Source organism: Hyaena hyaena, unplaced genomic scaffold (genome assembly GCF_003009895.1).
Source record: "Hyaena hyaena isolate Hyena2069 unplaced genomic scaffold, ASM300989v1 scaffold_388, whole genome shotgun sequence".
NCBI classification, from domain to species: domain Eukaryota; kingdom Metazoa; phylum Chordata; class Mammalia; order Carnivora; family Hyaenidae; genus Hyaena; species Hyaena hyaena.
The window spans coordinates 1236824-1254326 of record NW_024081021.1 but is presented as its reverse complement, the minus strand read 5'-3'; the positions used below and the strand labels follow the sequence as shown (position 1 = coordinate 1254326).

The 17503-nt window shown below is 37.1% G+C and overlaps 1 protein-coding gene across 4 annotated transcripts in view; it reads left to right on the top strand.

Annotated features, from left to right (window-relative positions):
- MAP4K3 (mitogen-activated protein kinase kinase kinase kinase 3) overlaps window positions 1–17503 on the top strand; it is a 194724-nt gene that overhangs the window by 79460 nt on the left and 97761 nt on the right. The window contains exon 3 of one of the 4 annotated variants that reach the window (XM_039251259.1): window positions 15663–15740. The exons of the other annotated variants lie outside the window; for them this stretch is intronic. Coding sequence (XP_039107190.1) covers window positions 15698–15740 — 43 coding nt within the window. The 5' untranslated portion in view covers window positions 15663–15697. The remainder of the gene's footprint in view (window positions 1–15662; window positions 15741–17503) is intronic. 4 annotated transcript variants of the gene reach the window in all.

Genomic DNA, 17503 nt, shown 5'->3' with positions numbered 1-17503 from the left:
GGTATTTAACATGAAATGCTGCTAACACAAATGTAATATTTATTGTATCTCCATATAATACCAAGTATAGAAGAAAGTTCAGTTTCCTTTTAGTACTCTTGCTTCTAACAAAGCCTTTGTTTTCTTGATATGTTATAAAGGGACATTGTAGTCCCACAAGTTTTCACAATAAAATATAGCCATTCTAACATATGTGAGGTGACACCGTCTTGTGGTTTTGATTTTCATTTCTCTGATGATTAATGATATTGAACATCTTTTCATGTACCTGTTAGCTACTTGTATGTATCTTGTTTGGAAAAAATGCTTATTCACTATTTCTGCCCATTTTTGTTTTATTTACTTTTTATTTTTTTAAATGTCTATTTATTTTTGAAAGAGAGATAGAGCATGAGCTGGGGAGGGGCAAAGAAAGAGGGAGACAGAGAACCCATAGCAGGCTCCAGGCTCTGAGCTTTAAGCACAGAGCCTGACGTGGGGCTCGAATTCACAGACTGAGATCATGACCTGAGCCCAAGTCGGATGCTCAACTGACTGAACCACCCAGGTGCCCCATTTCTGCCCATTTTTAAATCAGATTTTCTTTTCTGTTAACTTGTGTGAGTTCTTTATATTTTTTTTGATATTAACTCCTTATTGGGCATATGATTTGCAGATATTTTCTCCCCATTCCATAGGTTGCCTTTTTATTTTGTTGATGGTTTTCTTTGTTGTGCAGAAAGAAGCTTTTTAGTTTTTTATCATAAAAAAGACAAGAGGTAAGCGTTGGCCAGGATGAGAAGAAAAGAAAAGGGAGGGGCGCCTGGGTGGCTCCAGTCAGTTAAGCATCCGACTTTGGCTCAGGTCATGATCTCACGGTACAGTACGTGGGTTCGAGCCCTGCGTCGGGCTCTGTGCTGCTCTGTGGTGACAGCCGGCTCAGAGCCTGGAGTCTGTTTCGGATTCTGTATCTCCCTCTCTCTCTGACCCTCCCCTGCTCACGCTGTCTCTCTTCCTCTCTCAGAAATAAATAAAACATTTTTAAAAAATGTTTAAAAAAGAAAAGAAAAGGGAACCCTTGCATACTGTTGGTGAGAATATAAATTAGTGCAGCCACTATGGAAAACAGTATAGAGGTTCCTCAAAAGATTAAAAATAGAAACTCCTTACAATCCAGCAATCCAGCTTCTGCGTGTATATCCCAAGGATATGAACACAGGATATTGAAGAGATATCCACACTCCCATGTTTATTGTAGCATTATTTATAATAGCTAAGATTTGTAAACATCCTACATGTCTGTCAGCGATGAATGGACAAAGATGTGTGTACATATACAATGGAATGTTACTCTGCCACCAGAACGAAGGAAATGCTGCCATTTGCAGCAACCTGAATGGACCTTGAGGACATGATACTAAGTGAAATAAGTTAGAGAAGACAGATACTACATGGTATCACGTGTGGAATCCTAAAAAACAAAAGTAAAAAAAGGTCAAACTCCTAGAAACAGAGTAGAAGAATGGTTTGCCTGTGGCTGGGGGGTGTGGAAATAGCATATAATAAAAAGGAAACAAAATTAACTCAAAAGGTAAATTCTGTATATTATAAAAAAGAGTAGAAGGCAATACTTGCACTTAACAACAAAGCCCCAGAATATATGAGACAAAACTAACAATTGGAGAGAGAAATAGACAGTTAAACTAATAAACTATTATTATAGTTGGTAACTTTAATACTCCACTTCTATTTTTTCATTTTTGTTTTTATTTTTATTTTTATCTTTTGAGAGAGAGAGAGAGCAAGCAGGGGAGGGGCAGAGGGAGATAGAATCTTAAGCAGTCTCCACACTCAGCAAAGAGCCCTACACTGGGCTCAATGTCAGGACTGACATTTCAGCCTGAGCCGAAATCAGGAGTTGGATGATTAACCGACTGAGCCACCCCAGACATCCCAGTACACCACTTTTAATAATTAATGGTATAAGTAGAGAGAAAATAAACAAGGAAATAGAAATACTATAAACCAGTTAGACCTGATACACATCTGTAGAACACGCCACCCAACAGTAACAGACCATATATTCTTCTCAAACATACATAGAGCATTCTCCCAGAATAAACCATATGCTAGGCCATAAAACATGCCTCAATAAATTTAAAAGAATTATAGTCATACAAAGTATGTTCTTCGAGAATAGTATTTAGAAATCAGTGACACACATCTGGGGAATTTACAAATATGTGGAAACTAAACAACTCTTTTAGTTAACTAAAGGCTCAAAGAGGAAATCAAAAGGGCAGTTAGGAAGTACTTCAAGAGGAATAAAAATGAAAGTACAACATATAAAAACGTGTGTATGTACAGGTGTGCTGTTTCAAAGGGGCACATGGACCCCAGTGTTTATAGTAGCGCTATTGACAATAGCCAAAGTAGGGAAAGAGCCCCAATGTCCGACGAATGGATGAAGATGTGACGCGCGCGTGCGTGTGTGTTTGTGTGTGTGTGTGTATACACACAACGGAGTATTACTCGGTAATCAAAAACAATGTCTTGCCATTTGCAACTATGTGGATGGAACTAGAGGGTATTTGTTAAGCGAAATTAGTCAGAGAAAGACAAATATCATATGACTTCACTCATATAAGGAATTTAAGATACAAAATAGATGAACATAACAGAAGGGAAGTTAAAATAACAAAAACAGGGAGGGGGACAAAACATAAGAGACTCTTAAATATGGAGAACAAACTGAGTGTTGCTGGAGGGATTGTGGGACGGGGGATGGGCTAAATGGGTAAGGAGCATTAAGGAACCTACTCCTGAAATCTTGTTGCACTATATGCTAACTAACTTGGAGGTAAATTTGTATAAATTTTTAAAAAAACTTATGGTATGTAGCTAAAGCAGTGCTAAGAAGGGAATTTATGAAATTAAGAAAATCTAATTACAGTAGCATCAAATTAAGACTAAATATTTAGAAACTAAGGTTAAAATATTTAGGTATAGATTTAACAAAAGAAATGGAAGACTTGTACATTGAAAACTATAAAACATTGGTCAAAGAAGATCTAAATAAGTGGAAGGACATTCCATATTTATAGGTAGAAGACTTAATATTGTTGAGATGCCATTACTCCTAAAATTGATACACAGATTCAACATAATTTCTATCAAAATTCCAACTTCCTTTTTGGCAGAAATTGACAAGTTGACCCTAAAATTCATATGGAAATGCAAGGGACCCAGAATTGCTAAAATAGTCTTGAAGAAAAGAACAAAGTTGAAGGGCTTGCACTGCTCCGTTTTAGAAGTTATTACAAAGCTGCAGTAACCAAGACAGTGTGGCATTGACATAAGGATAGACATACAGATCAGTGCAGTAGAATTGAGCATCCAGAATTTAATCCTTGCGTTTAGGTCATGAGTTTTTAGAACGTTGACAGGACAACTCAGTGGGGAAAAGAATAGTTTTTTAAATAAGTGATGCTGAGAATGAAGTTGGGACTCCAACCTCACACCATACACAGAGATTAATGCAAGGTGGATCATATAACTAAATGTGAGAGTTAAAACTATAGAATTTTTAGAAGAAAACCTAGGAATAAACTTTTGCATTGCCTTCTTACATATGACACCAAAAGTGATAAAAGAAAAAATATGTTAGTTTATATCAAAATTAAGAATTTTTGTTATGGGAAATGACCAATAATTAACAAAGTGAAAGGACAGTGTGTACAGAATGAGAGAAAATGTTTGTAAATTATACTCCTGATAAGGGACTGGATCTAGAACATATAAAGAACTCTTTCAAGTCAATTAAAAAAAAAGAGACAACCCAATTTAAAAACAGGCAAAGGAGGGGTGCCTGGGTGGCTCAGTTGGTTAAGCATCTGACTTCGGCTCAGATTATGATTTCATGGTTCATGAGTTCGAGGCCCAGTTGGGCTCTGTGCACATAGTGTGGAGCCTGCTTTGAGTTCTGTGTCTTCCTTTCTCTCTGCCCCACCCTCACCCCCTGCTTATGCTTTCTCTTTCTCTCTCAAAATTAATAAATGCTAAAAAAAATTTTTTTGAAAAAAACAGGCAAAGGATTTGAATAGATACTTCTTCAAAATATAATTTACAAAGGGCCAATAGGCCCATGCTCAAAAGATGTTCAGCAGCATTAGTTGTTATGAAAATACAAAACTTTGAGATACCACTTTATACCCATAAAGATGGCTGTAATAAAAAAAAGACTATAACAAGTGTTGGTAAGATCAAGGAGTAATTGAAACCCTCATACATTGCTGGTGGTAATGTAAAATGGTGCAGCCACTTTGGAAAATTATTTGGCATCTCTCCCAAATTGTTGGACAAGTGAGTTACATATGTCCTAGTTTTTCCACTACTAGGTATCTACACAAAATAAATGTGTACCTACATTTACATAGAATCTTATATATGAATATTTAGAGCAGCATTATTCATAATGACCAAAAAGTGGAAACAACCTAAATCTCTATCAGCTGATGAATGGATAAATAAAATGTAGTATATCCACAATGGAAAAAAAAGGGAATGAAGTATTGATATGTTGAAAACTTTATGCAGAAGGAAAGAAATTAGTCACAAAGGACCACAAATGGTATGATTCCATTTATATGAAATGTCTATCGGGGACAAATTTATATAGACAGAAAGTAGATTAGTTTCCTGGGGCTGGGGGAGGAATGATGGAAATAGGGAATGACTGCTAATAAGATTGAAAAGGTTCTAACATCAGTTGTGATGATGGTCGTACAGTCCTGGAAGTGTATTAAAGACGATTGAGTTGTACACTTCATTTGGGTGAATTATGTCTCATTAAAGCTGTTAAAAAATAGTACTCATTGTAGTATTAATAATTACTAGATGTAATATTTATTGTTATATTAATAATTAAACTTAGAAACAGCTAAAAATAGAGACTTGGGATCTTATTGATTACAGGTATGTAACTAACTATCCTGGTCGGGCTGCTAAGACAAGTAGTTTTTTCATTTAGCAGAGAGATAGAGAAAAGATGGTAATAAGGAAAAGGTTGAAGAAAATGCAAGAGGTTAAAGATGATGTTTGGAATTTAGAAAGAAGTCTCATTAAGGAGTTGCAAGTAATAAGATATTTGCAAAAACAAGTGTGTGGTATGAGTTGGGAGCAAAAATAAAGAGTGGGGAAGAAAAGTAATTAGCAGTGCTCTCCGTTGGAAACCTCCTTAGTCTAAGGTAGCCTAAGCCCCTTAACTAACAGCTTGGAAGGAAGTGGGAGGAAGGGGGACTGAGCAGGGAGGCTCAGGAGGAAGGGTTGGTGTTAGGTAGGGGCCCACAATACAGGATGTTCTTTCATTTATTTGGTTAGAACTTGCGAAGTTGTGAAATTTTGGTTAGCCATTGTTTTTTTTTTTTCACATGGCAATTATACTTCCTGTACTTTTCCAGAACCATCAGCTGTAAGTTGATGACCAGTTTATCTCATCTTGCATGGGATTTTTTCCACTTTTAGTACTGAAAGTGCCATGTTCCAGGAAGTCCTTCAGAGTCCTTCAGTCCTTGGTCACCCTAGTTGTAAGATCTGCTACTGATTTATAATAGTGTTTTTGCTGTGTGTGTGTATGTGTGCGCACGCATGTGTGTGTGGAGATGATGAGGGAGAAACACACATTAATTGTATACATTAGTGGTGAAATTCAGTTTGGAAAAAAATGAATTATAGAACCAAAAAGTTGGGAAATGCCACAAAATATTTGTTGACTCTTATATTAAGACCCTTTATAGTTAGGCACTAAAGTTATCAGCACCAAGACATGGCCTTATCCTAAAGAAACTCACTGTCTGTAGTAATAGCATTTCTTTGCAAAGATGGTATCTTTTTCTCAGCAATAAGGGTATGTGTTGTTTCATTTTAGAGAGCATGCAAGTGCAGGAGAGGGGCAGTGGTGGGAAGAGAGAGAGAATCCACACTGAGTGTGGAGCCTGATGTGGGTCTCAGTCCCATGACCTGAGCCAAACTCAAGAGTTGGATGCTCAACCAACCGAGTCACCCACGCACCTTGAAGGTTCTATTTTTAGTAGGAAAAAAATGGAAAGAACTACTGGTAAGAATGTGGTGGTCCTGAAGTCTTCACTAGACTCTAATTTCTGTGAAGGCAAACTTCATATTCATTTTCGTAAACATAAGATTCCCAGTGTCTGATAAATTGCCTGGCACCTGTTAAAGACTCCATAAATATTTATTGAATAAATCAAATTAATGAGGAAGATAGGGAGACTAGACAGAAGATACTTCAGAGAGTTCTTAGAGATGGGTCGGTTTAAGCCAGGATTCTTTTTTGTTTTTATGCTAATAAATAGCTGATGTTTATTCAGACTTTGTGCCAGTCTCTGAATGAAGTGCTTTGTCTGCTGACTCCTTTAATCATTGTATTATTGTCCCAATTTTTTATAGATGAGAAACAGATGCACTGAAAGTTTAAAATGCTTGCCTGAGTAAAGTGGATCTGTGGTTTGCACCCTGGCAGTGGAACTCCAGAGCCTGCTCTCGGGAGTTGGTAGTGGTGTGGAAACTGTAGTATCAAGTTCAGCTGGATGTTGATTAACCTAGAGCTAGTACATGAAAATCTTTGGTGGTAGAGCCACCACTTAACTAGCTAAGGGATTTCTGTGCTCATTAAAGGAGTAATGAACTTCACCGGGTAAGATATAAATGTTTCTTCAAAACCTGTAAATTTGCCTAAATTGGACATTTTTTGTGGAGAAATTAGTGCATAATATACAAACCAAAAGATAAACTAGCAAATAAACTCTGCCTTCTAAAGAGCATAATGTAAACAGTTTAATTCGCAGGTTGTTTTTCACACTCTGACATAAAATGGAGATGGGGACGTTAGGTAACTAATGGAGAAAGTAAAAATTTGCCTGGCTATTTATCAGGCTGGAATTACAGACACATATTGACCTTAAACAATATTTCTCCCAAGAATAGTGCAGCTGGAAGAATAATAAGCCCTATTTTTGAATGACGGTGGCTTGCTTATATACTAAGAAACTTTGTTCTTGAAAATCATAGGCTATCAGAAACTTGGCTGTGTGTAATTCTATCTGCTAAAGTAAAACATCCCACTTTTGTCTGAGAATCTTAAGTCATTTTGATATGAGAAGTAGTCTTGCCTTCCAGCTGAATCACACAGCTTCAGATAAGGGGTTTCTGGATACAACATCCTCATAGTTGCTAAGAGGACATCGAGTTCTCTTTGCAGTCCAGTCCTGAAAGAGACCCCTTTTACATACCGCTTTGCTTTGCTGTAAGCCGGTCACAGCACTGCTTCATTTAAATTTCTCCTAAACTCCATTCCTCCCCAAATCTTATAGTAACTGTTAATCTTTCCTTTGTTTTGTGAGATGGCTCAAGGTTCCTCTGGTGTGCAGTCTTCCTCACTGCGGTGCGCCAGTACACCTGACTTCACCAGACTCCAGGTTTGTTCTATGGTCTTCAACCCGATTGGACTAGCATGCTGCCAACTCTTTTATGTTAAAAGAAAACTAAAAATGGTTCAAGATGAGAGCTCATGGGAGAGCTTGCTAGTAGCATAGAAATCACCTTCTAGTTCTTATAAGATGTCATTGTGGGTCCCTTGGGTCCTTCCCCTCCCTCCCTTTGTGTGTTTTAGATTCCGCATTAGAGCCATAAGGAACTTTTTAGGTCTTCTTTCTCGGTGGTTATCAGATGTTTCACCGCTTTCAAAACTTTTGTCATAAAAAATAGGTGGTGACAGGGAAGTACTCAAATATTTGAACAATTGCTTAAGCCTCACTCTACATTTCCTGTTGTGATAAAGTAGGCACCACATTTATAATTCACCCAAACTCACACATTTTATTTGTGGCTCTCATTACTCTGATTCTTGGCTCACTGTTTAGTTTTTCACACTAAAACATAGGATTTAATTACAGTTACTTACAATTACTCATTTGTGGTATTGCTTGCAGCACTAGTTTTTAAAGTAGAATGTAAGTACAGAGAATACTGATTAGGTAGCAACTCATGCGAGAATCTCATTTCTTCTAATGGGGAAATTCATCCCTTTTCCAACACAATGAAAAGTATAGAGATTGGTATGCAGGGAAATGTGTAGTAAGAAAAATAGGGTATTATGTTTTGTTTTCATTGAGAGCAACATTTATTAAATTGTAGAGCAAAATTTTGAAAGTGCGAAAGGTACCAGGAAGACCTCACTCTACTATTTCTTCATGGTTCTTCAAGGTTGTATTTTCTAAATTTTCTTTCCTGTCTGCTTTTGACACTAGTTTTTTATTTTTTTTTTCCCTGTTCTGAGAGGTAGGAGAGGTGCTTTCTCCTCTTTATTTTCAGCATGGGGTGGAAGACACCAGGGAAATGATTTATCCGGCTCCTTTTCCTGTCTCCCTGGAGTGCTTAGTAGATCCCTTACCACCAGTTGTTTATTCAGTGCTGCACTGTGCTTATTACCATCATGAAGAGAGTTGTGTTACATCATTTATGGTCATTTTCAAGGGTTAATCCTGGATTGCTTAGCCACTCTTTAATATATTAGAGGCATGTTATGGGCTTGAGGATGATTATACTAGACACATTAGGTATTTACACATTAAAGGGTCATAATGCTCAAAAATTAAAAAAAATAAAGAACTTTTTGTTTAATAAAGCTGCCATTTCTTCCTCATTTCCAGTCCTGTGTGTTTGTTCAGTGGGTTTGGCTGCATGAATATTTAGCACTCAATTTAGTTAAAATAGAAGATACAAAGACAAGGTTCCTGCCTTCAAGGAGCTTGTTACCCAGTGTGAAAATTAACATAAAGAGTGTTTATGTGGCAGCATAACTGCAGGGATTGAGCCAAGTGTGTGTGTATATGAATTGTGCTGACAGTAAGAAATGGGTGGACTGTGACGAGAAGCACTTGATTGATTCCCATGTCAGTGAATAGCTGGCTTTGACTGGTTGTTCACTCTGTGGAATTCTCTAGATGGGGTATGTCAAGGCAGGCTGCTCTGTGAAAGGACACGAAGAGCACAGAGTAGTTCATGTATCCTGATTCATTTGATGGGTTCCATAGAGGTTGTGAGGTTCATTTTGCTTGGTATCATTAGGAAAGGAACAGTTCAGCTGAGTCTTCGAGGCTGGCCTGGATTTTGCAGGCTGTAGGAGAATGGGGGCATTTCATATGAGGACAGTGTGAAAGCAAAGACGGTGTTGACATACTCTGCCTGCTCTGTTTGGGTATAGTGGGAAATAAGATGTGGAAAGCAGATTGATGATAGTTTATGGAGAACTGTAAATAGTAGCTGGAAGATTTAGACTTTACCCTGTGGACTGTGGGATTTTTTTTTTTTTTTTTTTTTTACACAGGTTAGTAGCACAGTCGGTGTACACAGGACAGAGTAAGAAGAGAGACCCTGGGAGTAACAAGAACTCCTATTCTTACAACGTCCACAGCTGAGTGGCACGGAAGGCAGGGGTGACTGTGTGAGATTTTAGGGTGGGAGGAGGAGCAGGACTGAAACATGAGTGATGAGGCTACTTCGGAAAAGGGAGAGCTGTCATCCAAATCGAGGTTACGGGGAGAATAGCTTTGCTGTACTGTTTTGATTTTACGGACTGATGTCTTCTTAAGTTTTATTCCGCTGTGATTTATGCCGACATAGCCTCAGGACCAGGAGCCATAGAACATTGTATTTTAACCCAAGCCTTGTGAGAGAGAACCAGAACATTAGAGAGCGCGAAATTTTAGAACTACCCTAAACAATAAACTGTGGTTCTTGCAAACATGATAAAGATAGAAAAATTATTGCCCTTTATATTCTTTGCTTGGTTTAAAATCTATACCATGATTTGTGTTTCCTTTTTGTTCTTACTCCATATTTCAAGCCTAATACAGACCTGTTTTACATAAAGAAATTCTAGGTATGCTGCTCTAGTTTTTAATAAAGTAAGAGGTATATAATCCAGAGGACTGGTACAGGGAATTCACTACTGAGTTAGGGTACCTGCTTTATTTTGAATCTTCCATCAGAGCCCGTTGATAAACTGGGCTCTCAAAAGAAGAGCTGAATCCAGAGAAAAGGAGACCTAGCAGGTTAGTTAGAAATTTCAGGTTAAGTCACTCTTACTTCACTACCTGGAGACTATTGGTTCATAGTGGGGAGTGTTTTCTCAAATATTCCTTTAAAATGAAAAGGGGAGTAGAATTTGGTTCTTTGGGTATGAAAAAAATCCTTACTCTTTATGTATATAGTGCATATACACACGTACAGAATATCTGTGGCATTAAAATTTCATCGGGAAAGGCCATTAGGAAAAGAAGATTGAGAAACTCTGTATTAGGAGCTTTTATTTTTGTTTTTTTTTCCCTCTAGGAGTGGGAATCTTGCTTTCTTTAAACCAGCTATACCTGATCATCTGATGGGAACTGTTTTGGTATACCAATCAGGATATTTTAATCTTCCACTGTTTAGTTTCAGCAAGGAAATTTCTTGATCCTGTTGAACTAAGGATTTATAACAATTTATGCAAATATAAGTGATACTTACCTTAAGCATTGTTAATTATAAACACTTATTAAAAGAGGGCCAAACAGAAAATAAGCTATAAGTTACTTTCATCAGATGATATGTTTGAAGAGTCATTTTCTTATTTGCAGTCCTTAAAAATACTACTACTGCTATCATAATTAATATTTTCACTTATATTAGAATATCTAGAAATCCATAGAATTATTAGATACTTCCTTTACATTTCTTTGTGGTATTAATTTGTAATTTGAGTATTCTCCCCAAGACTTAAGAATTGGGTACTAGTTCTGTGGTTTACAAAAAAAATATTTTGCAGTTTTATACTGTAATTACTTAAAGTCAATTTCTATCTTTTAAAATACATCTGCCATTAGGGTACTCTGGTAGGTTAAGATAGTAATTGGATTTCAGTATTTTCCTGGAACCCTGGTACTGTGGGACAGTAGTTGATAGCTTGTTTAAGAGAATAACAGTGGGGTGCCTGGGTGGCTCAGTCAGTTAAGTGTCCGACTTCGGCTGAGGTCATGATCTCACAGTTTGTGGGTTCGAGGCCCATGTCGGGCTTTGTGCTGACAGCTAGCTCAGAGCCTGGAGCCTGTTACAGATTCTGTATCTCCCTCTCTCTCTGACCCTCCCCTACTCACGTTCTCTCTCTCTCTCTCTCTCTCTCTCTCAGAAATAAAATTTTAAAAAAACATTAAAGAAGAGAGAATGACAGTTCTGGGAAGGGAGCCATGGATTTACTGAAATACTGTTAATTCCATTTATTGTTTCTATAATATGAAATGGAGTTTTATAAATTATGTATTTTGGATAGTACCACAAATTAAATTAAAAGGCAACTTAAAAATGGCTATAAAATACATGTAGCATGGATGGACTTTCCCATTTCTCTGTGTTTAAAAATATTTTTTTGATGTGTGTTTATTTTTGAGAGAGCAGACAGGGGTGGGACAGAGAAAGAGGGAGACACAGAATCTGAATCCAGGCTCTGAGCCATCACCACAGAGCCCAGCGCAGAGCTTGAATTCACAAACCATGAGATCATGACCTGAGCTGAAGTTGGACCCTTAACCGACTGAGCCACCCAGGTATCCCTCTGTGTTTAAAACAGAATCGAAGCAGGGAGGTTTGTGAGTGAAGTACCCATAATGTGGGCATGGGAAATCTTACTTCTTTACCATAACCTAAGTTTAAATTTTCTCTCTGGCCATAACATTGTGCATGCATGTGTGTGCATGCATGTGGTGAAAAACAAAACAAAAAACCAAAAACACAGATTTACTTCTTAACAAATTTTTAAGAATGTTGAACAGCAGATCTCTAGAACATTTTGCATGATTAAAACTCTGTACTTATTGGGGTGCTTGGATAGCTCAGTTGGTTGAGTGTCTGACTCTTGATTTCAGCTTGAGTCATGATCCCAGGGTTGTGGGATGGAGCCCCGTACTGGGCACCATGCTGAGTGTGGACTCTGCTTTAGATTCTCTTTCTCTCTCCCTCTGTCTTCTGCCCCACTATTGCTTGCTCACTTGCTCTTTCCCCCTAAGAAAAATAAATACAAATAAATAAACTCTATATCTATTTTTTAAAAATTTTTTTATGTCTTTTATTTTTTATTTTGAGAGACTGAGACAGAGAGCGAGTGGGAAAGGGGCAGAGAGAGAGGGAGACACAGAATCCGAAGCAGGCTCCAGTCTCTGAGCTGTCAGCACAGAGCCCGACGCGGGGCTCAAACCCACAGACTGTGAGATCATGACCTGAGCCGAAGCTGGACACCCAACCAACTGAGCCACCCAGGCTCCCCTCTATACCTATTTTTAAAATTTATTTTTTAATGTTTATTTCTTTTTGAGAGAGAGACAGAGACAGAGTTTGAGCGGGAGGGCCAGAGAGACAGGGAGGCACAGAATCCATAGCAAGCTCCAGGCTCTGAGCTGTCAGCACAGGACCCCATGTCGGGCTTGAACCCATGAACCATGAGACATGACCTGAGCCAAAGTTGGACACTTAACCAACTGAGCCACCCAGGCGCCCTAAAACTCTATACCTATTGAACAGTGGCTACTCATTGCTCTCTACTCCCAGTTCCTGGCAACCACCTTTCTACTTTTTGTTTCTGTGAGTGCTGACTACTTTAAATACCTCACATAAGTGGAATCCTGCCATTTTTGTCCTGTGGCTGGCTTATTTCACTTAGCATAATGTCCTCAAGATGCATCTGTGTTGTTGCACATGACACAGTTTTCTTCTTTTTTATGATTGAACAATATTCTACTGCATGTATTCAACACATTTTCTTTATCCACTTGTTCATCAGTGAACTTATGTTGCAGTAGACATGCGAGTGCAAATATCTCTGGGAGATCCTGATTTCAATTCTTTTGGATAAATACTCAGAAGTTGTATTGCTGGATCATATGGTAGCTCTATTTTTTCATTTTTTTTGAAGAACCTTTTTCCTGTTTTCCATAGCAGCTGCACTGTTTTACATTCCTATCAACAGTTTATAAGTGTTCAGATTTCTCTACATTCTCACCAACATTTCTTTTCTTTCTATTTTTCCTTTCCTTTTCTTCCCTTCTCTCTCTTTCTTTTCTTTCTCTCTTTCTCTTTTCTCTTTCTCTTTTTCTCCTTCCTTTTTTCTGATAATGGCCATCTCAGGAGCTGTGAGTTGATATGTTCTTGTGGCTTTGATTTGCATTTCCCGATGCTTAGTGATATTGAACATTTTTCATGTATCTGCTGGCCATTTGTATGTATTCTTTAGAGAAATATCTATTCTAGCCCTTTGCAAGTTTTTTTTAATAAAGGGTGTTTTGGTTTTTTGGAATGTTTTGCTTTTCAGGTTTGGGAGTTCCTTATATATTATGAATATTAACCCCTTATCAGATACCTGATTTACAAATATTTTCTCCCATTCTGTAGTTTGGGTTTTCTTTCACTCTGTTGATTGTTTTCTTTGCTGTGCCAGAAGCTTTTTAGTTTGATGTAGTTCCACTTGTCTATTTTTGCCTTTGTTGCTTTTCTTTTTGTGTCATATCCAAGAAATCATTGCCAAGACCAGTGTTTATGAAGTTTTCCCCCAGTGTTTTCTTTTAGAATGTTTAAAATTTCAGGTCTTAAGTCTTTAATCCATTTTGAGTTGCTTTTTGTGTATGGTGTAAGATAAGGATCCAATTTCATTTTTTCTGTATGTGGATATTCAGTTTTTCCAGCACCATTTATTGGAGAAATTATTCTATCTCCATTCAGTAGTCTTGGTGCCCTTGCTGAAAATCAGTTGACCATGCATGTGTGACTTTATTTTGGGCTCTGTGTCCTCTTCTGTTGGTCTGTATGTTTGTGTTTAGGCCAGTACTGTACAATTTTAATCACTGTAGCTTTGTAGCATGTTTTAAAATCAAGAAATGTGAGGTCTCTAGTTTCGTTCTTTTCTCTCAAGATTGTTTTGGATATTTAGGATCCTTTGTGGTTGTTTTATATGACTTTTAGGGCGTTTCCCCCCCACCCCCCCCAAAAAAAATGCTACTGGGATTTCTATAAGGATTGCGTTGAATCTGTATTCACTTTGGGTAGTATGGACATTTTAACAATATAAAGTCTTCCAGTCGGTGAATATTTTTCCATTTATTTATGCCTTTAGTTTTTAGTGTCCAAGTCTTCCACCTCCTTGGTTAAGTTTATTTCCAAGTATTTTATTATTTTTGATGAGATTATAATTGAGATTTTTCTAAATTTTCTTTTTGTGTCATTCATTGCTCACGTATGTAGACACAACTAATTTTTGTATGTTGATTTTATATTCTGCAGCTTTGCCGAATTCATTTTTTAATGCTTACAGTTGTCTGTCTTGTGGAATCTTTAGTGTTTTTTACTTATAAGATCATGTCATCTGCAAACAGAGATAGTTTTACTTGTTCCTTTCCAATTTGGATGCTTTTTATTTCTTTTCTTTATCTCTGTGGCAGAGGACATTTAACATGACCCAGGGTAGACAAATAATCAAAAAAGGTGAGAATTCTTCTGGATATATCCATTCTTCTTAAATAAGAGCTACTTATTTTAAAGTAATACCAATTACAAAATAGTTCTCCCGTGTTTATCTTTTCTGATGAATTTAATTTTAATTTTTTTATGTTCAAAAAAAGATTTGGTTGATATTCTGATTGGTTTATTACATTAATTCAGGGATTAATTCATGAGACAATTGCCATCTTTACCAGAGTAAATTCTTCTATTCAAAAATGAAATGTCTTGGGACACCTGGGTGGCTCAGTCGGTTAAGCATCCGACTTCGGCTCAGGTCATTATCTCACTGTTCGTGAGTTTGAGCCCCGTGTCGGGCTCTGTGCTGACAGCCAGCTCAGAACCTGGAGCCTACTTCTGATTCTGTGTCTCCCTCTCTCTCTGACCCTCCCCTGCTCATGCTGTCTCTCTCTCTCTCTGAAATAAATAAAACATTTTTTAAAAATTAAAAAAAAAAAAAAAACGAAAGTGAAGTGTCTTTCCATTTTTTTAAAAACATTTATTTATTTGGGGGGTGGGGAGATAGAGAATCCCAAGCAGGCTCCAGGCTGGCAGCGCCGAGCCTGACACAGGCTTGAACCGTGAACCATGAATGAGATCATGGCCTGTGCCACAACCAAGAGTCAGATGCTTAACTGACTGAGCCACCCACACACCCCATCTTTCCATTCTATTAGATCTTTAATCTTCCAAAATACTTCATTTATGGCCTACAGATTTTGAAGCGTATTCTTAGATATATAATTCAATATATTCTAATTTGTTAATTTAAGCATTTAAAAAAATTGTTTCTGGTTGTTTTTTTCAGTTTTTATTTGCTTGCTTTCCAGGAACATAATCATATATACAGCTAATAATGAGAATTTTGTATTTTTACTATTTATTCACCTATTTTTTTCTCTTGTGGATTTCAGTTTCTTAGTACTTATAAAATAATTCACCCATTCAAATTCAGGGTCCCTATTATGTGTTAGAAGACACAGGGAATAAGTAGACATAAAGTATGTTAGATATGGCAGGTGCTACAGAGAAAACTAGAGTGGTAATGGTGTTGTTGAGTTGTGACTGTGGGTTGCTATTTTATATAGGGATATCAGAGAAGGTCTCACCTTGAAGGCAACAGATGAGTAGAGCCCTGAAAGAAGTGAGGAAGCAAGCCATCTGGGGTAAGAGCACTCTGGGTAGTCTGAATAGAAAGTGTAAAGGCTGGGAGTCAGGAGCTTGTTCATGCTAGTCAAGGAAAAGCAAGGAAGACGATATGGCTGAAGCCAAGTGAAGGGAGAGAATAGTAGGAGAAATAATTTAGAATTACAAATAACATATCATACTGGGAGATAATGAACATTTGTGAAGCCTTGTTCTACACATTGAAGTATTCTTTCATCTAATCCTTAGAATAAGAGGATTAGAGGGAGACACTGTTATCTCCATTTTATGAGGAATCTGACAGAAAAAGAGAATATGAATGAATTTGCCCAAGATCATACAACCAGAAAGCTGTGAAATCAAGTTTCATAGATCAATATTTTGATTCCAAAGTACCTGTCCTTAATCATGACACTGTGATAGATATGGGGAGTCCGATAGCAAAGTATAGATTTGATGTTACAGAAATAAAGGAATTACTTAAGGTTTGACTTTAAACCATTATAGTTATTATAGTACAAATTTCACATCCCCTGTAAGTTTCTGAAAGTCAAGGAAAGTCTTGTTCATTTCTGGAACTCTACCTGTAGTCTGTAAGCACATTCTCTTTTGTGTAATATTTGCTGTTCAGTGTATGGTGGTTGTTGAATATATTCTCAAGAGACACCATCTAAAGAGAATAACTAGGAGCCACCCGGGTGGCTCAGTCAGTTGAGCATCCATTGATTTTGGTTCAGATCATGATCCCTGGGTCATGGGATTGAGCCCTACCTACATTGGGCTCCAGACTGAGCGTGGGGCCTGCTTAAGATTTCTCCCTCTCTCCCTCTGTCCTTCTTCCCAGCTCATGCTTTCTCTCTTTAAAAAAAAAAAAAAGAAAGAAAGAAAAACTATTCATCTTTATCCAAATTTAAAGTGTTAGATGTTTTCACAAATTATATACATATATAATTTCACAAATCTATATGTATGTGTATATGTCTATGTATACACACACATTTCTTTGCAGAGTTCTATGCTAGAAGGTAACCATATCTATAACAAGTTGATAAAACTTATTTTGAAATCTTAAAAGAATGATAATTAAAAGTATTCTAAATTCTAACTTACTGTATTAAATAACTGTTAACAATGCAGAGAATTATTTTATTATAATAACACTTGTCAAGACATTTCTGGAAAACCATCACAGCTTATTAGGGTCATGAAGATATTAAACATTTGGAAGAAAGACATAAAGATGACTGAAGAAAAATAAAGCAAAGAAACAAAATAGGGTACAGGAAACAAAATAAGAACACTAAGGGAAAATGAGGATGCCTTGTAAACTTGTGTTTACTTCATAGGGGGCAGAACTAAGGAATTAGGACACACCATTAACAGATAAACTAAGACTTGGCTCCCTGAAGACATGAACATACTTCTCCATTGGTTCACTTCCCAATACAGATAATCCTTAAATTTTCCTGGTTTGATTTTCAAATAACCTCTACCTCCCTTTAGTGTGAAGTGACATGTCAACTGCCTTTGTACAATGACTTGGAAGGAATTAGATCCATAAGCCATTACACTGCCTCCTAACCAGTAGTTCCATTTTGGCAGCTTCATGGTATTTATCTAGACAATACGTATGTAATTATACTATTGAATTTTTGTTACAGTTTTCTAAAAAAGTGGATAGTTAATTCAAAATACTTAAGTTAATGTACTTTATAAACATACACAGTTGACACCAGTGAAAATCACTAGGCATACCAAAAAGCAGTCAGTTGGATATGCATTT